We start from the raw sequence: 23,436 nt of genomic DNA on the forward strand, positions 1-23,436 counted from the left end.
GTAACGACTTTCTCCCATTTTTCGGGCAGCGTACGAATTGAAAGAACTGGTCATCTTTCTTCATAAGATCGGCACCCTAGAATCAACATATACTATGTTGATTCTAGGGTGGAATTCTATATGATTTTTTTCCTAGAACATACCGTTTCGCCCTAGTGAATCGTCTTAAATCAGCTAACGATACAAGGTTTCCGAAAAAAATCTTTTATTTTCTAGAGGGATACCCAGTGAAGGATCTACCGGCATAGTGACGGGGTCCAAGGGGCGGAGCCCCTTCGGCGAGCAGAGCGAGTATTTATTATTAACATGACACTGACAGTCAAATTGTCCACAGATACCACAGAAATATGGGACTTGAAATGTCAAAATAATCCGAAACACCCAGTATACTCGAAAACCGCGAGGAGAATCGAATGTTTTGGATTTTTCCTGGGATCTCGAGATGATTTTGAGGGGAGTCTTATTCTTGTCATTTTTGCTCTAGATGGTCCCGTTTGGGTTGTGATTTTACGTTTAAAATTTGCCGAACTGTCACAAGCGGTTTTATATATGTAAAAAAAGACTTATTTTCAGCTGACCTGATGATGGCCTAGTGCCGAAATCGATTGTCTTAGAATACAATTATATAAATAAGTGTGTCTTCCATTCTCTTTTCTAATTCATCACCAGACACACTCATGGAGTTTTTCGTTCAGAAAAAATATGTGGAAGTTGTTTACATATTCAACATTTGGAAAATTCCTACGATTTTGCATTCGAAACTAGTTACTGTTAAATGCCTAATGTTTTCAGCGAAACACATGTTATTAATCTCATTTTGTTTTCGAAGCTTTGCATGCCCTACCGCCCTTGTATTGTGATAGGTAATTTTTTATCTATCGTATGATGTGTCTTGTGATAATCAGATATATCACTTACGCACTGTTCATCGGCGTTGGGGAAATCGAGGAATAAATCAATATACCTACAGCGTAAGCAGCTATTTTGTTCAATTAAAAAACTCTTAAAAAACCCGGTATAATATTATATATCAAAAAATGCCATTGTTCTTCATTTACTAGAATTTAATTCTTTATCGGAAATAGAATGTTCTGTATTATCATCGGAGCAGGTGATGTTTTTCGGTTGGTGACGGGGGAAGTTATGTTGTTATTGATACATTTTCAGCAGGGGCGCAAAATATTCTATGCTTCAGGCGCCAAAATTGCTCGCGCCGGCCCTGCGTATTCATTGCGGCGCTGCCACGAAATAAAACTAATATTTTCAATTCAGTCGAATGTCATTCCATTTGAAACTTGATATGTGCATACACCATGTTTTTAGACATCTTAGGTACAAGCACAGTATAGTTCTTATACTGTGGTACAAGTTAAGCGCAACTTGTACTCACAGAAAATCTACTCTAATTTCTCCACTCCTGACCACTAATTTAAATGAACGCTCGTTACTTGAAGACTTCAGAACATGAAAACAGTGATATATCCGAAAAACTCCAGTTTGCATAACAATCAGAATCAAGGTCAAGCATTATCTCTTGAGGCTACTCTCGTCTCAAAATTACAGACATGTGAGCAAGCTCTTTATTCCTATGGAACAAGAATGCACTAAAGTTTTTACCTTAGTGCCAACTTTTGTTGGCAACACAGAGAAATTCGAGATTTTAGGATTGTGCGTAATTTCTTGGCATAGTGTATTATTTGTCAAGGTATTAAAAATGTAAATTATTCATTTTAAAATGATACAATTAAAGATATAAATACTTTTTTATAAAAAACACATACAATCACAAAAATAAGGTAAACACACATACTTTCTAACAATACATACATTTTTCTGAAATTAATAAAATATAATTAAAATTCTGAATATATACTTATACAATTTGAAAGAAGAGAGATATGAAACAAAGAAGACTAGCTATGAACAAAAGAAAACAATTAAAATGAGAAGAACATAACCAAACAATAGATAATTGAACTCAATATGCTTTGAATAGGTACCAGGGGAAAAGAAAATGAAAGATGTTTCATGGCAATTCAATTCTCTGGTTGAAACTTATCAGAAAATGTTCAAAGTCCATTAAATTGAAGAGTTGAAAAGATATGACAGTGTTTGAGAAGGCTATCAATCTGCATTCAAAAAATTTTAAAACGTTAGAATTCGGTTATCAATGGTTAATTCAGAATGATAACCCTCTCGTCTATTCTATGCTAACTCTACATTGATCTGTATAGTATGGCACTTAATGGAATGATATTTTTATTTATTAATTCTATTTCTTCGTTCTTTATTGTATTTTTACCTTATTTTATATTCAATGAATCATTGAATAGGTAAATTAATTTTGGAAAGAGTTATTATATTTCTTTTTGAACTATTGATTTCAAACCATTTCAATATTCTCAGTTAATTAAACAATAATTGTTTAAGATCTAGAAGGCTCAGAGTTACGACCATAAAATTTCTATCTCAAAAAATTTGCCAAAAAGGCACAGTAAATATTATCCGTCTTTTATCTAAGGCACTAAGCTATTCCAAAAGGCCTCTATCTAAGAATTCTATTTTCTAATACTACTCTTGTCTTTTTCTGTTTTAATTTGATCCCTACTGAAAAATCCACCCATAAATTCCCACAAAAAAAATAATTTGTTCATTTCAAATAAATTTCCATTAACATCAAGTTAATCCATCCAGTTGATGTGTTGTATGAAATTTTTATGTGGAAATAAATGGTATTTTTTAGCAAAAATAGATTCTGACATTCCTCTAACAATAATAGATTATATCTTTCAATATTTCTAGAAAAAATTTAACTGCAAATTAAGTTTACAAATTTCCATTGTGAAATAAATAAAAACAAAAATAAATAAGTTGGGTTACTACCCTGATATTTGGGATACTTTATGAACATGTCCAATGCATAACCTCTATTAAACTAATTAATGAGGTGCTCTTTCAACTATTTACAGAAAATATTTTACATAAAAATTAGGAAATATTACAAAACTACGAATGTACAATATTTACATTGATATTAAAATGGAATTTCTTTCATGTCATTTGGAATTCACAACAATGTTTTTTCTTTATAATCTATATTGTTATAAACTATTTGGGTAATCTCAAGGATAATTAATATATCTTAGTGTTAATAAACAAAAGATCTCTTAATTTTGTAAACATGTTGCTAATTTTATCACTATTCGCTCAAATATTCGGTAAGGTGGGTGATTTGTTTTCATGAACAAATCTTAATAGCAATTGAATTGGAAGACTGGGACAAATAGGAAGATTTCAATCGATATGTTCTAATTCATTTATGTTATTTAGAGATTGATCCATATGTCATCTTTCTGAATAGATAGGCGAGACTTTGAATTTTAATATATGACAGACAATTGGAATTGAATCGTCACTATATACTCAAAAAATTAAATATCAGATGTCACTGTTTCAATTTTCTAAATGTCTGTATTTATGAGCAGACATTTGAGCAAGTCCAAGGACTGCATATTGACACTGAAGACAATGATAATGTGTTTGTTTACCGCTATGTTGACAGTTTATCACCCTGCAGTTCTGACTGGGTGTGAATTTTTCGAAGCCAGCTGCTTGGATAGAATCTAATTTCTGATGTTGTCTTCTATGGGCTACAACCTTGTTGGTGTCTGTACAAACGAAGTCGCACTTCAAGCAGTGAAAATGAGAGGCTTTGTTCTGAGTGGATCCTATTAAAAAAAAAAGTGCGATATTTTGATATCCAAATGTTAATTAACTACTTGCATGAGGCAAAAGTTTGTCAAATGATAATTCCGGGCATGTATTAAACAATGAGGTTGAAAGTGAGACACTACAAAATATCCATCCTAATTTATTGTATTGTCTTTGACGAAGAAGCTTCCCAAATTAATAAGCAACATAAAACTTGTAATCCAATAATCAAAACTTCATTCAAAATTATTTTCAGAAATCCGAATAGCAGTAATTTCAATTCTCGCAGAGAAGTCTTTCCATCTTCTATTGACTGAAAATGGGCGCCTTCAAGTGGCGATTTCAAGAAAGTTAGTCTAAATTAGTAGCGTGATAAGTATTTGTGGAGTGCTTAACCACTCCAGTGAATTTTCTTTACACAAATCTAGTCTTGTTCAACGACAACAAAATATATAACAACTTCAGTGCATGAAATTTATTTTGTAACGCTTAATTTAAAATAGATTTTTTGTCGATTATTGATTGTGAATTCCCTGAACATTATTGAGATGAACTGAAAAATGAGGCACAAAAAATAACAACAAAAATAATTTGGATAATTTCTACAAAGATGCTTTTTAAATTATCATTTTACAGAACTTTTCTGAATATAGACTTTCCCAGCATTTATCGTATATTTTACCTATAATCCATTCATCCGGACAACTTTTATATTTTCAACTCACCTAAACTACTTGTGTAGGAACATTCTGGTCTTCCACAGGCCACATTGGCTCTATATTGTTGAAAATCACCTCCCATCAAAGTATCAAGTCTCTCATGTCTAGCTGTATGCTGCACAAATCTAGTTTTGTCACAAAAACTGTATCCACAGTCTTGCCGTTGACAATGAAAGTGAGTTTGATGTTCTCTATAACCGCAATGTTGGTAGTGACAATCCTCATTGAATCTGAAAAGAAAAAAAATGGTTTATCTAATTTGATTGATTGATTAATTCAATTATTCATCCAATATAATCAAATTTGTGTTTAGTTAATTTTTTAGTACCCTCTAGTTGTAAATTAGAAAGAAGTTTTTTCTAAACAAAACAGTGAGGAATATTTTAAGTCCTCCAATGGGTTAAAGTGGAGTTGGTTACAATTGAAAAAAAATATATAATAATCACCTAAATCGTAGATATCCTTCAGGTACTGGTTCATCCTTCAATATCCTCATAGAATTCTGAATCCTGACCTTTTTTTGCTCCTGAGACATCTCATGAGGACTCAGTGACCTCTTGTTCAAATTTGCAGCCATTGCTGCTAAAGGACTCATCGAGTTCTCTGCTGAATAAGAGCTGGGAGAGGGTAAAAGAGGCGACTGCATCAGCTGAGAATGTTGGAACATGAGTTGAGGTAGAGAAGGGTTTTGATAAAGGGACTGTGGTAAGAATGCTGCATTCTGGTGCTGTTGAAGTAATGCAAACTGCAAATTTGGGGGAAAATTTGAGAAGTATGGATCAAAAGTTGGCTGAAGGTATTGATGTTCTGTTTCTTGTTTGGTTGTTATTGGGTTTTGCAAAGATTGAAGAGGAGCCACATTAATTTTTGATTCTGTTTTAACAGGAGTATTATTTGAGGAGGTAGATGTCTGTTGGTTGTTGTTGTCTTCTTGGATTTGGCTATTAAGGGCTCCTGTACTATGTTTTGCAGTATGAACAACTAATTTTTCTATTTCGGAAAAGGCCTAAAATATTGAACTGTTAGTATATTGATTAGAAGGGATATTTTGCATATTTTACCTGATTACATGCATTGCAATGATAATGATACTTTCTCTTTAGCTTGCAGAATGGTCTGGAGCAGCAGATTTCAGGACCATACAAAATGTTATTTTCTCGAGATGTAGTTTCTATAAAAATTTTTGAATTTCGATTAGAGATGAAATCTGAATGAGAATACCAGGAAAATTTCATGCTTCAAGCATTCATGCGAAAAATATAAAGCATAGAAATAATAATATAAAATAAATTATTGATGAATTTAGAAGTAATTTGCTTTGAAAATATATGTCTAAGGTGAAAAATCAAATTTTGTCAGAATATAATAAGTGTCAATAAATACAGTATCTAGTGAAGTACAGACAAAATGAGAATATTCTTATTGCACGCAATGGGTTAACATCAACAGAATTAAAATTTCTCATTAAACTGTTATCCAGCAAGAATGTCAAAAAATCACATTCCGTACCTGTATCAACATTTTTACTTAAATCGTTGGTTTTTTTATTTTGTTCAGTTGGCAATGTTGAAAGAGGATAAAAAGTCCCAGAAGCCTTCACCACTAGAAAGAGAGAGACAAATAGATACAGAAAAACAAGAGTATTTTACAAAGTGCTTCTATATCTAACTACATCAATGGATACATAATGATATATTTTTGTTATATTGAAATATGATTGCATATTGATTTCAGTGCATATTAGAAGTTTTTCATCTCTAATTTATCAAATCGCCAAAGATGAATATTTAAAACTTAGAAAATATAGTTGTACTCAAAGTAGCAAATAATAGCTTAGAAATCATTAAATTTCAACATACTTAGAAAACTGAATTAATACAGTGAATTCTACAAAAAAACTGTACATACCTGATACTTTGTCTCCAGAACTCAAATTCATAGCTTTATATTGAATTCCTGAATCACTAGCTTCACTTTTGTGATCTTCATTTAAGTTTTCGCTCTTCATTTTCATTTCTTCTAGTTTATTTCGAGTTTCTTCCAAATGCTTTTGGTTATGTATAGCCATTGTTGAATATTGCACAAAAGAATAATTGCAGTTTGGTCTTGTGCAATGAAAATGGCGGTTAATCTTGTTGCTAGCACAGTCAGATAAACGGCAATCAACATTTCTATCGTAGAATTCGAAATTATCAAGAATTTCTATATTGTCATGAAAGTCTTTACTATGCATTATGAGAACATCTTCCTTGTCAGTTACATAGAGGCATCTATTTTGGTTGCAATGATAGTGGGTGCTACCTAGATAGGGGCATAAATGATCTGGACACTTAGTATTCTCGTTGAAGATGTCAAAGCCTTGAAGACCTAGTTCTTGGATCTGAAAAATAAAATTGATATATATGTAGCTTCTTTCATGGCACACAATGGAACCAGTAGACCTCTCATGTTACCTTGGGCATTATAAAACTTTCAGTAAAACTAACTTTTGATTTTGAGTTTTAATTTGGTACAGAATTTCGAAAGAAATTTTAAATTTACATGTAAATTTCAACTTACACTGTTGCTTTGTTCATTCGACCACTCATCGTTAGAATCAACTTGGTCCAACTCTTTGCTACCAGAAGGAGTTGTGAAAGGTTTTGGCAATTTGAAACTAGTGAAAATTGCTTGAGGAGAATCCATCATACTCTGGTTTCCAGAAGACGACTAAAAAATAACAATCATAACATTTTGATAACAATCAAATCGAAAATATTTGGTGCTTTATTTTTAAACTTACATAGTCACTCCAGACTTCGATTACACGATTTTTCGGTGGCCTTCCTCGTTTTCTACAAAACATTCCATCAATGGATGTTGCCAAATGAGTCATGGTTAACGGATCTTTAGTAAGTGACAACTTTTTCGAGTATTCATGCATTTTATAATGTTCTAAACGTCTGAATGGTTTCTCTGATGGAAGAATAACTTCCTTACAGTTTTCCTGGAAATATACAAAAAAATTAGTGGAATTTCGAAATTAATCAAGTCCCAGGGACCCTTGACGAATGTCCAACATACCCAATTGCAATGGTAGTGCTTTTCTTTATCGCCGTATATACAAGATTCCTCACAAACCCCGTCTTTAGCAGTAATGATAGTAAAGAAATTTTCTGTTATTTGATCTTGGAGATCGTGGTTCCTACCATGTTCTCTGACTCCCTCTTTTGAACTGAAATGAAAATTTTGGATTGATTGATCGTACCTAAGTAATTAGAAAAATAATTGGTCGATATTTTTATCGAATAGAAAAAATATAAGTGAAAGATGATTGATTTTTCGCCGTATTAGGTTGCACGAATTAAATTTTCTTTTTCTATGAATATTTACAAGGTGTAACATGAGTGACTGGCCATAGCCTAGTGGTGAATGTAGCAAACAAAAGAATTCAATTGTTATGTAACGAAATAAAAACGTTTAAAAATATAGCTTCCGAAGTCTATTTGGCCATTCTATCGTTGCGCCGCAGCTGTTTTATTTCCGATGGGCGGCTGATCATTACACTTGTTTCAATCTGTATAGACACACACAGCTGTTTTGGTTTTCGTTTCTTCGATCATTTGATCAGTTTTGAGAAGGGTAATTTTTTTTAATATGGGAAAAGTCAAAACTAAGTCAAACTATTGTTTGAGACCTTTTCCGGCTCAAAATTCGGGAATTACAGACACTGCGACAAAATGATAGAGTGATCTATTCAGTAAACCCGCAATTAGTGGTGAAAAAATTTGCGATGTCAAAACTAATTTCTAAATATTTTTAATTTTCTTTCTATTGTTCATTCGAAATAATCTCGCATTGAGGAGAATTATTGTCTTTTGAATACTGAAAGATAGTCATTTGATAATTCATATTATACTCCTCAACATAGGAACAAATCATTTTTCCATTCTCGTTGGAATAAAATGGAATTGTTTTAAAATTCAAAGAGGAATTTTGCAAAGTGAATATTTTAATAATGTGGATGAGCTTATCTGTGAAATTGCATTGAATTTTATTAAGTGTTTCTGCTAAATCAAAATCAACATCTATAGCTCTGTGAAAAATTCGCAACTTGTTTGTCAATATTCCAAATGTGCAGTCAATATATCTAATTTTTTCTCTGAAGGAATGCATGATATGGTCTCTCCTCTACGATTGGATGAATCCACATTCACCTCCTTTTTTTTTTATCCTTTTCATAGTGAGTATAATATGGCTATTTCAATAATTGAATGCTGCATTTTCAATGATGAATAGCACAATAACCAACCTATTGTTTTGAACCGATTTACCAACCAACATACTTCCTACTGAGGTCTCACTTTGCGAAAGAGTGATGTCGGCGCCGCGTTCAAAACAGTATTGCAGTTTTGAAGAGTCGGTACGTCAATTCGGCGGAAACCGCTGTGTGTGTCTTAACCCTTAGGGTTCCGTTACACCCTGTATATTCATTTACTCAGAATCCGATTTGTTTGATTATTTATACGAAATTCCATCAATTGGTAAAATTTAATATTATCCAGGGACAACGGAACATATTCTGACCAGTGGATTAATAAATTTAAGCAATGATAGATTTATTCCGAAAAGGAGGTCGTGTAATTAACTTAATAGTAATGCTAATGGATGTTACCATAAATCGAACACCCCATGATAGGAGTTTTGAATGTATCAATTTATACAAAAATTTAATATATTCAAGGTTTTTAGGATTTTTCCTTCTGAATGTTCCTACATATACTCGCGTTACAAAGATTTTGCCATAGTCTTCATCATCTGGTATTTATTTTTAATAAATTGTTGAGTGCGGAAAGTAATTCAATATTGGAATATGCAATTTTGTGTTTGTTCGACTATTCATAATTTTTTTTTTTGCAGGATGATGGGATTTATATTACCATTTTACCATAATGTTGTAGTATTTGATCTATTGAATCTTGCATAAATCATTAATTCTTGAGGAATCATAAACGAATATAAGAATAGTAGACATCATAATATTACGTTATCAAATTCTAACATACTTACTTCAAGATCATTTGGCAGCCATCTGTAATACAGTGATAGTGCATAGAACCATTGAACTCACAAGAACTTTCACAGTTCTCCATTGGCCCATAAGACTTGATATATTTCCTCCAAAAGTCTTCAGAACTGGTATTTCCACTATCATCTGGCTGGTAGTGGTTGGAATTGTCATACGCTGACAAATCCATGGCCGAATTCTCATCATCGTAACTCATTGGAGAGTTTTCTTCGCTGATACTCCCGCAGTTGGATATGTTAGAAGTACCTTCTTGAGTATAGATAGAATTATTGAAAGTTTCCAGAGAGCCCTGAGTCAGATTTATGCTTTCTAAGTGTTGTCTGCTCAAATTTAAAGTTTCGAACTGTTGTTGTGACATGTTGAGAGCCTCATTGTCAAATTCCCTACCGAAAGGGTTGGAAAGATTACCCTCACTCATCGTCTTCATCATACTTTGTGCCAATTTGTACTTTCTGTAGGCTAATTCCGAGTCTTTCCTTTCATGTTTGCGTTTGTGTGAGAACAACTGTCCGGAACTGTGTAAGACATAGCTGCACTGGGGCCTTATGCAGTGAATATGATTGCAGACTCTTGAAAATCTGCAGTTTTCAAAAGGGCATACTTCATTTTTCATGAATTTTTTGAATCCGTCTCTGGAGAGTTGTTCGTCTTTAATATGGTAGCTCTTGTGTTTTTCTACAAAAAATATCATAGTTAAAATATATTATGGTTCGTCTTAATATGGTAGCTCTTGTGTTTTTCTACAAAAAATATCAAATATGGGGAACTTACCCATATCCGACTTGTTCTTGAAGGTGAACCTGCATCCAGATCTCCTACAGTGAAAATGGGTTGTCCTCTGACCAAAGAAGGCACAATAAGAAGCGCCGCATTCCTCAGTGGCTCTGTACCTCTGGAAACCTTCTTGGATGATTGCAGAATCTTTTCTATGATAATTCGCGTGCATTTGAACATCAGAGGTTGAAATGTAGACTTTATCACAACCTTCTTTGATGCAGTGGTAATGGGTTTGCTTCTTGTTGTGTGTGCAGTTGGCAAACCTTTCGCTGCAGTCGTCCAGAGGACTGTACCTCATGAAACCGTGCTGTAGGGAATCGTCTCGTTTTTTGTGCCACTTGAAGTGCCGGATCATTTCTTCCTTCTTGATGAAAACTCGAGAGTTACAGTCCAAACAGTGGAAATGCTCTCTGAAATGGAATCAAATGATATTGGGGAAATTCTTCATGAATGGATCACTTAAATTATCACTATTGACGGTTCTTACCTATAATTAAGGTCCTTACAATATGAGCTACCGCATTCATGCGCCGATGAGAATTTTTTTACGTATTTGGAATAGTCTAATTGATTTGGTGTTTTGTTCATTAACATAGTTGAAGAGGGCACAGTATCTCTTAGAGGTGTAGCAGAAAGAGATTGAGCAATCATAGCTGAAAAAATTATTATTTGAATAAAAACTGATTATCGAAAAAATCTAAAACAAAAAGAATTGCTAGTGATTTATGTCTATTTCATGAACACCTGTCACTTAGACGAAGCTAAACCATTAATAAGGAGAATAAGGGAAAAATAAAAGTAGCAATTTTTAAGATGAGTAATTTTATGTAATGCTCGAAGTATTCAGTCGTTCATAATGACAAATTATCTCATGAAAATTATGAATCTTTATCATACCCTTCGTATGAATGCAATCGGGGATAATCAACCAATCATCGAAAATATCACAGTCTTACCAAGTGGACCCTACACATCTAAGTTCGAGCGTGGGTTTCCCATGTAATTCATAATATATGATGAACGTTTAAACAGATTTTCAAGAGGCTCATTTATGATTCAGAGCAAGGCATGATTCGGCATGATATGTCTGGATTTTAAATAATAAAAATGAACTCAACACTTGTATAAATAAGGAGGAATAAAGAAAGAAGGAAAAAAGACGAACGTGGATGTTGGCGGGCTCATTGAACTTTTGGTTCATATTCGTTTTTGACCCTTTTTATAAACATCTGGACTCTTGAAATGCAGACGGGTTGATGTGTTGCGTCACAGTAATGAGAAAATGGGAATGGGAAAGATGTTGAAGTAATGGAGTTCTACATAGTTTTCGGAATTATACGATCAAAGATGCATAGAATTTAAGAGGTTAGTCAGAAAAGAAAGTAGACAACTAGAGATTCTTCATGTCAGAAGAAAGTTTTTTCTTTTCCAAAGAACACACATCATACGTACAACTTAATATACAGGCTGTTCCTGAATTGATTGGAAATATTTCAAGAGGTATAAGCTTTCAATGAAATTTAAGATATTAAGATTTTCTGTTCTATATATTTTTGTCTTCAAGTTAACGATTTTTAGGAGAAAATCAGAAAAATTGAACTGATCGTTCTCTTCACTTAATCGAGCAACTCAATTGATCAAAATCGAAAATTTTATAAAAAAAATGAAAGCACTGGCGTAAAGTAAGCGCTAATGGCGCTCTTAGAGACCACATAACATAGGTGTATATGTGTTTCCAAGGCTGCAATTGGCGAATTATCGTAGGTAATTGCACAAGTGCATCAAAATTACCGATAATTTTGCATGACAGCGTGTTGTCATAAAAACTGCATGAGTTCATTTTCATTTTTGGAGAAAGAGCCCGACACCGAAGGTGGAGGGCTCTTTCTCCAAAAATGAAAATGACCGAATGCAGTTTTTCAAAGAAAACACGCTGGAATGCGAAATTATCCGGTAATTTTGATGCACGAGTGTAATTCGGGGGAATATTTCCCGAATAAACTGTTACATTACCTGTCAAACTGATTTAGAATGGAATTGCCATAGATTCGAACTGTGTTAGATGCATAGAAACTAAGCATCTATGAACAGAACAATTATCGCAGTGCAGTTTCGCTTCCTACAATGCAATTATCGCTGTAATTTTCGATAATTGTTCTCCAGATACATAGAATTTTTGACAGGAGGGAAATATTCCCAAAAAGCTCATGACTTCACGTCAAAGCTTTCCCTAATTTTTTCGATATTTTCATTGAATATTTTATGATTTCAATGAAGCTACCAGTACGAAATTTTGACACGAGTTTAAAATTGTTATATTTGAGAATACGCGAAATTTCAATTTGTTGTATGATCGTTGTGTCATCATTTTTTTTAATGCATCCCAGAAATGCACTCCAAAAAGGGGTCAAGCATATAAGAAAAGGAGAAAATATGTATGTAAATATTTTAGGACAATGAATTATTGACCGATTAAAATCAATATCAGTTCGTTCAACCAAAAGAAAATTAACGTGGACAATGATTATGCACCACAAAATGAAAACCATTTTGAAGAACAAAGATTGATTCGCTATCAAACAGGTCTTGTGCATTGGCCCCTTATCTAAAAAAATAGTATGTACTTCAAAAATGGTAGTTTAACATTTAACAATGATCAAAATTGTCAATTGAAATATTTCCCATTAGTTTGAAAATACTCCCTACTGACATGAGTACTTAAGTTAAGTGAAGTAACAAGATTATATATATCCAAAACATTTCTTTTCAAAAAAGTTTTCATTTCATTCATTTCATAAAAAAACCTTGAGAGTCGTCGTCGAATAATAATTCAAGGAATCAAGATAAAATCGTTTCGTATATCCCCAAAAGCTCCTTTGTACACTCTCAATCAATATGCTACCAAATCCCTACCCACCGTGTTTGCACGTGTTTAATTTAAATATAATAAAAAACTGAGGCGGCCCTACCAAAATAAAAGGGTATAGAATTTCAGAATTTCCACTAAAAAGAGGGAGCGACACACAAAAGTATCTTCAACCCTTTATGTCGACGAAATACAAGGATTTGTACAGTTGGCCAAGCGTTCCGCAGAGGGACTTCATTGAAAAGACCCCGAGTGTTGGGATGGTCGTGTCTGCCTAATGTAGTTTCCCAGTTGTCTCGAAGCCTTCCACATTCCGCTCATGTGTGTAACGCGCAGCTTGGCGATTCTCCTATAAAACTAGATTTTAAAGTAGTATTTAGATTTGGGCATAAGGGTTATTTTAAATATGGCTTAAATTTTCTGTTATAGGGGTGCCTTCATTCGTAGGGGAGGGCTATTATTGAAGGGTTTAGACTCCCGATTTTTTTTTAATAATCTTCAATCTAATTTCAGATTTCAACGTGAGCTTTTGAGTCAATAGAGTAGGTACCCCGATTTTTGAAACGGTTTGAGATTCATTTCCCTTGGGGGAAATATTGTTCTTCCAACGAAGAAATGTATTGCAAGTTCTGATACACTTCCGCAAATCGGTTTAGATTGATTAAATTCTGAACTACCAGCTAGATCACGGGAAGATAATTGAAATATCCCTTCAAAGCGTTAATTCATTCCTATACTGAGCCTATTGATGAAATTTTTTGGTAGATCTTCGGAAAATCAAACTTAAAAATCTGTTACGTTGATGCTTTCCTGAACTTTCCTCCTCATGATTGACAAAATAAACTAATACTACTCGTCCAAAAATCATAACTGAAGATTAATAGAATTTTTGAGTAATGTTTTTTCCACCTCTTTAGTCCTCAACATTAATTAAGTTTCTTGATTGAGAAACTATGAGTTGTGCTAGCATCTCAAATATCATCACTCAAATACGAGTGTTTTCATTTATGTATTAGTATTTATATATATACATACATTTACATGATGATTTGAATTTGTGGAAGAATGTATAAATAGTCATATAACATATTCACTTATAAAAACTCCTGTGTCCTATATTTATACTCTTTATCAAATAATTTTGCATTATCAAAGGAAAATTCGAGGCAAACTTAAAAAACTCGAAAAAATATTTGGCTGAAAATTTGACGAAGGCTTAAAAAAAAACGGTCCATGAATTCAATTTTTGAATGAAACTGACTATACCAAAATATTGAAATGTATATAGCTGATTTTATCCGAATGTTCGATATAATTATGAGCTTATAAATAAAAACATTCTGTTTCTGCTTTAGTTATCATGAACTGAGATCTTCTATATAATAGATTAATCATAAAAAATAATAAAAATTTGATAATTATTAATATTAAGAGTAAGCACCCCAAGAATTCAGATGAGCCTTCAATATTTGACAGGTTTTAGTTTTTACTTCTACAAATATTTCGCTACGAATTTAATGTTTTCTATCCCGACTCCCGTACACCTCCAAGAAGCTTAGAGTTTGTACGACTTCAGGAAATCAGTTGTGTTCCGTATAGGCTTTATTACTGTGTCCCATTCCCATCACCACTACAGGCACATCATTGTTAATTTATTACCCAGCAGCCAATGGTCGAATGCTCCACCATAATCAGAAAATTTCTTGCATGTCCTAGGACTGGAACTCCTGGCCTTCAACTAAGAATTACGTTGTCATATAACCACTATAGACTATATCAATCTATTTACTTCAGTTTTTTTTACGATAATAATGAAGTCATAAATATTTACGTTTGATTCAAATAATATAGAGATGAGACAGGAGAACTGTTCTTGTTTTCCTTGTACCTTATTCTGGATTGAAACTTTTTGGATATCTTTCAGAACCATAATCAATTCTTTCCAGAGCAGATAACTTCTTTCTCAACATTCATTCCGGAGACCAGTATTATGTCAATAACTGAGAAACACGATCGAGGTAAATCTGTTATTGATTGAGCCAATCAAGTTAATTGGAGCAAATTAATTCACTGTCCTTCCGTCTGTCCGAAGCCTGTGATTTATTAATATAGCAAGGAATTCAGAGGCGGCAATGAAAACAAAACTATAAACAGCGCACAGTGAAGTTTTTTTTTACTTGTTCAATCGTTTTTTTGGCCGTGCTCATTTTAACTTTGTATATAAATTACTTCATTCAATTACAACCGATTAATCAATGAAATGATTGTGACGAGTTTCATGATATCGTTCGTAATGAAAAGTATTGAAATTTGAACCACTGATTCTAGTCAGATATTTGTCCCCCCTATGATCTTCTTCAAAACATCTCAATCGGCTCAGTCCTATCTTATGATATATGATATAGATTATGACTATAATTCTGACATTCGAATTATATAAAAACAGATGTGGCCAGATCATAACTATTATCACAATAAAAATTTTGAAGAATGCTCTTATTGGTGTCATTCATGTGGCTATAGGAGACCATAGAACTCTTATAGAACATGCGATTCATTAAAATATCATTGTTCCGGTTATATTATCTAAATGACAAATTTTGATAATATACGATCCATCTGAAATCCGTCATGAACATTCGAGTGATTATTTCACATTATACAAACTAAATTTTAACCTAATTCGATCTGTTGAAACGGAAATTTTGGTCATTTTTGTTCTGTTTAGGGAATGTGCTCATAAAAATGTAGAAATCGTGACGAATGATCGAATCCAAATTCAAGTCGAAAGTTGCGATGATCCGTTGGAAATTCCTTTGACGTATGAAATATAATATAAGTAATTTTTCAACTGCGCAGAAACATTTTGGAATCTCATTTATTTTCAGTTTTTAACGAGTTAAATTTTTCTCTAATCTAAATTTTCGACGAAACAATACCGACATTTCAAGATTCCATTTCTGAACTCCTGTTCAGCAATTTGTTACAGATCTACGGTAATTTTAATATGATAAAGGGTTATACTTTTCCGGTGAAACTTGAACATTCTAGACATACTTTCTGGAAGCATCAACTGAGCTATTGGAGGGATCTGCCGAAGTTTGGACATTCTCCAACTCTTTCGCTAATCCTAGATTCCCTTTTATCTATTTTGGGAGAATATTATTCTGCCATTTTTTCAAACAATACAATTGATAATGGGAAATATTTTCTCTGAAATCCAGTGAAATTACTTGTAATCTTATTTATTAAGAATCATCGTAGACACGATATAAAAGAATGATGTTTCTGAAGAGAAACTCTACATCATTCTTCATCCAGATGGCGAGAAACATAACAGACCTCGGGAAACGGAAATTAAAAGCCTTGGAGATTGAACAAGTGAGTAGAATAATTACGAAAACTAAAAGGAGCTTTGATATATTCAATCATTTCGGGGTTGTTATCCAAAGTTCTCAAAATTCTCGAAACATACAACGAAGAACATTCTAACTGAAACATACATCCGATCGTTTTTTTGTTAACTGTTTCTTTCCTTTGTTTTTTTTCCATAATTAAAAGCATTATCCGTATAATTACTTTAATATGAATCGGGATGAGCACCATGAAATATTTTTCATTTCATGGGAACGTAGAATTGAAATTTGATACTTTGGAATAGGCCATTCCAGGACTCATGAAACCATCGAAAATACATTAAAAATGTTCTCGATCACAAACCTTTCGAAGAAAAAAAAAGGATTAATTCAAAGCAGGGAGCATAAAAGAAGACATAACGATAAAGATATTGAATAAATTAGTAGGTTTACGGCCTCGTCTTATAATTTCCGAGGAAGAAAAACACAGGCTTTCATGTTTTTCACTAATTATAATGCGATTTGAATAAATTTGAATTATATATCACACATATTTCCCGAATCGCCTATATTAAACGCGGGTAGTTAAAATAATCGCTTTCAATTTGAAATTTTATTGCCTAATGTTAATGTTTTTTCTTGGATACGTTGGGAAATTTGTTGGTAGATATCTAGACCTATCTATATTGGAGTCGTTGGTTATGAGAGAGACCAATAATTTCAAGTAATTTTGTCACTGATGAATTCAAATAAGACTCTAGCTACATATCAGTAGAATATAAAATAAGTTAAGTTAAGAATAAATAAACTGTCTGCACATGCTTCATTGTTTGAAGTTATTAATGTTATTATTATTTATTTGAGGATGTAATTAGATTAACTTTGAACTAAAACAAAAATGTTTTCTACAAAAGGTGCAATCTTTTTTTACCATATTTTTTATATATACCTCAAACTTTTATGACCTCTAATAGAGCATGGAAAATTATCGCCTCTCGATGCATGTAATGTTTTTATAAAATTACATTTCGAGTTGAAACAACAATGTTTTTCAAGAGAACATGAAAATCAAATGTATAATAATGGAATAATGTATTATTGCAAAAAGCAAGAGTTTTCCAATATTTGTATAAATGTAAAGTATTAATTATTATTTTATTTTAATTAATTATAAATCAACTCATTTTATATTATCGAATATTTGGAACGTATTTTCTAAGTAGTTTTGTTTTTTGATTGGATAAAACAGTAACAATTTAAAGCTGAATCCTCAAGTGGAAATCAACTAGTTCAGCGTCCTACCCTTTTTTACCCATATGGCTTTCACCTCGTAAAATTTCATTTTTCGTTTTCCAGTGAAGTGCTAATGATAACTCTCGGATTTATAATCTTTCTACGATTTTAACACTGCCACTTCTAGATATGGACAAACCAGTTTGCTTTGCTTCGACACTTTATCTTCTTTTGGCCACATTCGGAGCTTCTTTCATGCTAAATACACGTAAAAATGTTGGGCTGTCGTTGCGAGACTGCGAAAAATTGAAGATGTTATAATAAAACAAGAGCCGAAAACGAGAGATTTTTGATTTAAAAATTCCACTTAATATTTTACCACACCCAAAAGTAGCGTGAAGATGTGCTATTGTCGATATGGAGCGGCACGAAGCCCATCGAGGTTGAGTTTTGTTCGTGTTGATATCAGTAGGTACGAAATATTGTCTTGATTTAAAATTTCTTTACTAATGAGCCAAACACAAAATGACACAAATAATGTATGAAGCTTTATTATACACCTGAAAAATTACATCAACAAAAGTAACAATCTCAAAAATTGTTGTAGAATTTATCGGGTGTTCTGACAAAACGGGTTAGCGGTAGGCCTTGGTTTTCCTCACGTATGCCTCAGGTTACAGCTCAAGTCTTAACTTTCAGATCTAACTTCAAGCGAAAATTACTCTTTGTTTGCGGAAAATCACAATGACGAAACACAGTAGGGTAGACTGGGGAGGGTTGATACATTTTTTACAAAATTGTTAATAAAAAAATTGTGTTTAACATTTACCAATCCATTTATGTCAGAGTGACATTTAAGGACTTCGCTTACACATTTAGCAATATTCAATTACTGAAATTGGAAATTTCTACCTTGATTATGAGTTCTTGAAATTGTTGGTGCAGAGTGTCTCAAACCTCCCTACACTAAAAGGGAGATGTGATACCATAAGAAATAAGGTACAAGCAATAGTGAGAAATCAATATTTATTATCATATATAACACTACTTAATTCCTACATAATTCGCAAGAAAACATTTTTATTTTACTAATGACACTTGCACAGGCTGAATGGCACTCCATTCTCTGATGAAGATGACGATCCAGCTTGCATCTAGTGCAATTCATTATTTTCGGTGTCTCGTCGGATTCGTTGCCTGCAATGTTTGAAATGTCTATTCGTAACTTCTGCTGCAGCGAAATATATAGAGAGGTTTAATACGTGTATGATCCCTCCCGACACAAACTGTATCAAACCTCCCTAGAATACAAATTTAGAAAATATATGTCTTGAACATATTATGATATTCGATTGAAGTTCGTACTAGGTACTGGCCTATATATTCTCAATGAAAATCGCATCAAGAATAAAGTAATGAATTTCGTTAGTTTTTGTTGACAAAGAGATAAAGCCTTACGTTTGTTATGCAAATTCTTACATCGAATATGTAGAAAACACACTTTATGCTTAAAAACTTTTGTTCGTGACGCGATCGTTGCTACTGACACTATTTTCACACTCATAGAGGCACTGCACGCGATAACGCCTTCTTTGAAGAACCGAGGCGCGAAATTTGACCGTGTATCAAACCTCCCCTTGTATCAACCATCCCTAGTCTCCCCTACATATTAAGAATTATATATCTTATCATATTCTTTTTCGAGCTTATTTTCATCCGATTATATTTCGAATATGGGAGACGTAAGAAGTTTGAGTTTGGTTTATTAAGAAAATTATAAAATAATGTTAAAAAATTAAATGTGCACATTTAATTTTTTATTCACTTCTAATTACTCATGAGTAATTAGAAGTGAATATAGAATATCTTTCAAGATAAGTAAGCGAATAGCAAACTCGAATTCAATTTACCGCTCTTCTTAAATAGCAGTCGGGATTTCATTTATGTGAAACCATATTTCATTTAACTCTTTATTTATTCGTTATTGAACTGGTGCTCCTGTTTTATTTTTATTCTTCTTTTGAAGTTAGCCTTCATTCGTTGATCGCCAAGATGCGCTTTTTGAAATGTAGAATTGCATCCTTTTATACTGATCGACCGAATTTCTATTCTATTCTATTTTCAAATCGGAAATTTCTTTTTGAATTGAAATATGTATGGAAATTCATTCTGTTACTGTGAACTGAAATTCGTTTTCAAATTATTTCAATTCATTTTTCTTTCAACTCATTATGATTTACAATTTACAGGCTTCTATATGACGCACCATTAATAATTTCGCCAATGTGTTTCAATAAATGGGTAATTTATTGAAAATTATGAATTTTCAGTAGAAATGAATTAATTAATTGATATCAATATAATTCAACGTTTCTGGAATGAACTTCAAGGTTCTCAGACCTCACCTTCTGGCCTTTCCGCGAAACGTTTGGATTTTTATGGGCTTCTCGCTGTCAAAACAAAAAAAGAACGATTCGAACAATCGGCTCGAAGTGTACCATTGTGTCCAGACGAAAGTCGAATTAACTGTCGGCGAAAAAGGCGATCGACATGCGTAAAAATTGTAGACGGCATGAAAATATGGATTTTGCACATATGAATGCCTCGAGTGGATTTTTATTGCCATAAAAAAAAGCCGCGACCTATAACGAACATTCTCGGAATGGCGATTTTTCACGGTAAATGAGTGAAGATTTATTATTCAGTGGTGTACTTTTATGCGTTCTTCTCGATTCTCTGTTGAACAATGCGAAAAGGATGAAGCTATATCGCAATACATGGATATTCGATGAAAATGTTGATATTTCATTATATACCTCAGCGATGTAATCAGTTTATTAGGCAAAATAAACTTTCCTCTTCTTCATCATCACAGAGATGAACATACATATCAATGTATACATGAAGCTTACTTCGACCCGATGGAAATCATTATAGTTAACTACAAGATGTCTAGAGATACTGGTGTGTTCACTAACTAAAACCTAGCGACTTTAAAAGGGACAGCCTTCTCAGATTTGAAGGAGATTGGCGGTACTTCACTTGATTTCCGCATCATTTCCTATTTCAAATTCCGCTGTTGTTTGAATGGGAATATATGCTGATATCATTACACAGTGCCTCATAATGAAAATATGGATGTTTTTTTATTTAACTAATATGAAAATATGACCATTTTATAAAATTGCACCACCTACGAAAGAGGAGGAAAGTACTGGGATACTAGGAATTCGGTGTTCGAGTAGTAGAATTATTAAAAAAAAAAAAACATCTAAACGATGGACACGCCAGTATTTAAAGGTTTCACAAAACTGATTGACCGGTTGTGTCATTGATTGTGGTGTGAAATGCATGATGGTTCAAAAAGCAACAGAAATTGATCATATTAATGACTTTATCATGGCAATCACCGTATCACGACAATATAAGATTGTTGCTCAAAGAAATTAATGTGTAGGTACCTACATGACATGTTTTGGAAACATTGGACTGGTTCAGGAAATGAAATTCGAATGTATTCTCGGGAGCAGTAAGGACCTGTCCTCGGATGGAGTCTAACCTTTTCCTCAATTTAATTAGAAATGCCAACCAGCGTAATGAATCTCATCTCAATCTAATTAAAGACGAGAAAATGTTTGAAGCAAGCCAAAGCAAAGTTACGATTTTTAAATTTCAAATGCCAAATTTTTGGCATTCGCTGTCTAGGATTTCGAGTCGTACAAAAATTTCCAAGTTGCGTTTTCGTTGTATTGAAAATAGAACCGCTTTAATAAATACTCTGGTAATTCTAATTAGTTGTATTAACACTTCGCGATGCGTATTTCAAGTCCGAACTGATTTCATTTCAAGCTGTTCCAGGAGTGTATTAGGCCTCAAGGTCTTGCTGCTATGATGTGATCATCTGCAACTGATTTCCTTATGTTTTTGAATCAATAATTCAAGTAATCATGGTCGGTAGGACCCAAATATAGAGCAATAAAAGAATTAAGTTCATGAAAATTGTAATCATCAGCTTTTATTTCGCTTCAGATAAATGTAATGAAAGCCTTGAATGTTCAAAATTCTCTCTGGATCATAGATTGTTGTTGTTGAAAGGACTACATTTAAAATACAATCAAATGACGGTAATTAATTCAATCATTTCAAATTCAATATATGTTATCGCCAGAATCAAAATCAAAAAATTATCATATTATACAGTGTGCAGCATTTAGCTTGAGGCAGCAAATTATCTCCAAAACTATGCACTTTACAGAAGAATGTTTCAAATGAAAATCAAAAGGGATAGAAAACAAACATATTTTTGTAACTTCCACTTTGACTTCAAGGTTATATCAATATCAACTTAATTTTTTTAATGGAAAGATAGATTTTTCAGTGCAGATTCTCATTCTTCATAAAATAAAGTAGGTAGTAACTTTCGTGAGAAATTTTCCTCATCGGATTTCAAAATATTGAACTTTATCTTATTTAAACAATTGGGAAAAATTAAAAAAAAAAAAACGATTTCAATAATGATTATTTCTTCATTAATTTCAAATCATTTCAGTAATTGATCGAAATGATTACCTTGGACTTTTACACATATATCAATTCTTTTGATGAACGATTCATTACATAATTTCAAAGTTTCTGCACCGATATTCCTGCAACCGTTTAAATAAAATTTAGTTCAATATTATGAAATCCGATGAAAAAAAGGTTTCAAATAAGAGTTACTACTTTTTTTATGAAGAATAAGAATCTGCACTAGAAATATACCTTCCCTTTTAAATAATCAAGTTAACCTTGAAATAACCCTGAAGTTAAAGTCAAGGTTGATACAAAATATGTTCATTTTCTTTCCGCCTTGAAACCCAACAACTTCTAGTTGAATCATTTTTTTTCTAAATTACATAGTTTTTGGGATCATTTAAAGTTTCAAGTTAAATGTCTCACCCGATATACAAGACCCGATTAGGAACCATCTTTAGCCTACACAGCCATTTCTGTCTAAATAGTATAGGAAGTTTTGTTCAATTGATCTACCATCTATGTACTTGATTTAGTCTAATTATTAAGGGAAATTAATATACATTAAAATAATTATTTACTAGATAGGTACTTTTTCATGATGAATGATTTTATATTGAAATGAATATTGTTATATAGTAGATCCGCAGGTTAGATGAATGTACGGAGTAGGCAGATCTGTTGGCTAGGTATATATTTATCAATTAAATAAAAATTTTTCTACTAGATAGATGATCTACAGATAATAGAGATGTATAGCGTACTAGTATAATTTCTACAAGGAGTTCTCCCGTGATCTTATTAGTACTAGTATAATCTAATACAATGAATTTGAAAAACTATAGAATGAATTATTAATTATGTTATGGGACATGTCACATATGATGTTCTCGATCCAATCCTGTGTTGCTCCTGAATCCATGCCATTTCCTATACCTGATCTGATCTGCTTTTCTCCATCATTGTCTCCGACAAAACTATCGCAGGGACGCGTCTATTTTCGGTTTTCGGAAACTCTTCTCTCAGCAGTGATATTGTGTAAGTCTACGTGATTCATTTATATAGCCGTATATCTGCCGTAATGTTCGCGACAGAAATAATGCCTAAACAAATGACAGTCGACTCTCTTGTCGGCCGATGCCTGAATCCGTATTAATATACAGAATTTATTAACTGTCCAGCATATTACATTAC

At 32.8% G+C, this 23,436-nt stretch overlaps 1 protein-coding gene and 1 long non-coding RNA gene across 3 annotated transcripts in view; both read right to left on the minus strand.

The window, feature by feature from the left end:
- Positions 1-1,744: 1,744 nt before the first annotated feature.
- LOC123674782 (zinc finger protein castor homolog 1-like) overlaps positions 1,745-23,436 on the minus strand; it is a 98,360-nt gene continuing 76,668 nt past the window's right edge. The window contains exons 6-17 of one of the 2 annotated variants that reach the window (XM_045609863.1): positions 10,763-10,928; positions 10,270-10,685; positions 9,480-10,173; positions 7,494-7,644; positions 7,213-7,416; positions 6,990-7,139; positions 6,339-6,810; positions 5,940-6,032; positions 5,492-5,601; positions 4,877-5,436; positions 4,437-4,660; positions 1,745-3,728 (exon numbers count right to left, since the gene is read on the minus strand). In XM_045609863.1, coding sequence (XP_045465819.1) covers positions 3,454-3,728; positions 4,437-4,660; positions 4,877-5,436; positions 5,492-5,601; positions 5,940-6,032; positions 6,339-6,810; positions 6,990-7,139; positions 7,213-7,416; positions 7,494-7,644; positions 9,480-10,173; positions 10,270-10,685; positions 10,763-10,928 — 3,515 coding nt within the window. In that variant the 3' untranslated portion in view covers positions 1,745-3,453. The remainder of the gene's footprint in view (positions 3,729-4,436; positions 4,661-4,876; positions 5,437-5,491; positions 5,602-5,939; positions 6,033-6,338; positions 6,811-6,989; positions 7,140-7,212; positions 7,417-7,493; positions 7,645-9,479; positions 10,174-10,269; positions 10,686-10,762; positions 10,929-23,436) is intronic. The other variant, XM_045609864.1, reaches the window with a different exon arrangement.
- On the minus strand, positions 18,740-21,413 carry LOC123674783. Its single transcript, XR_006746706.1, has 2 exons — positions 21,196-21,413; positions 18,740-18,927 (listed from the first exon to the last, which is right to left on the minus strand). It is a non-coding gene; the product is annotated as an uncharacterized LOC123674783 (long non-coding RNA).

This window comes from Harmonia axyridis, chromosome 3 (assembly GCF_914767665.1).
Source record: "Harmonia axyridis chromosome 3, icHarAxyr1.1, whole genome shotgun sequence".
NCBI lineage: Eukaryota > Metazoa > Arthropoda > Insecta > Coleoptera > Coccinellidae > Harmonia > Harmonia axyridis.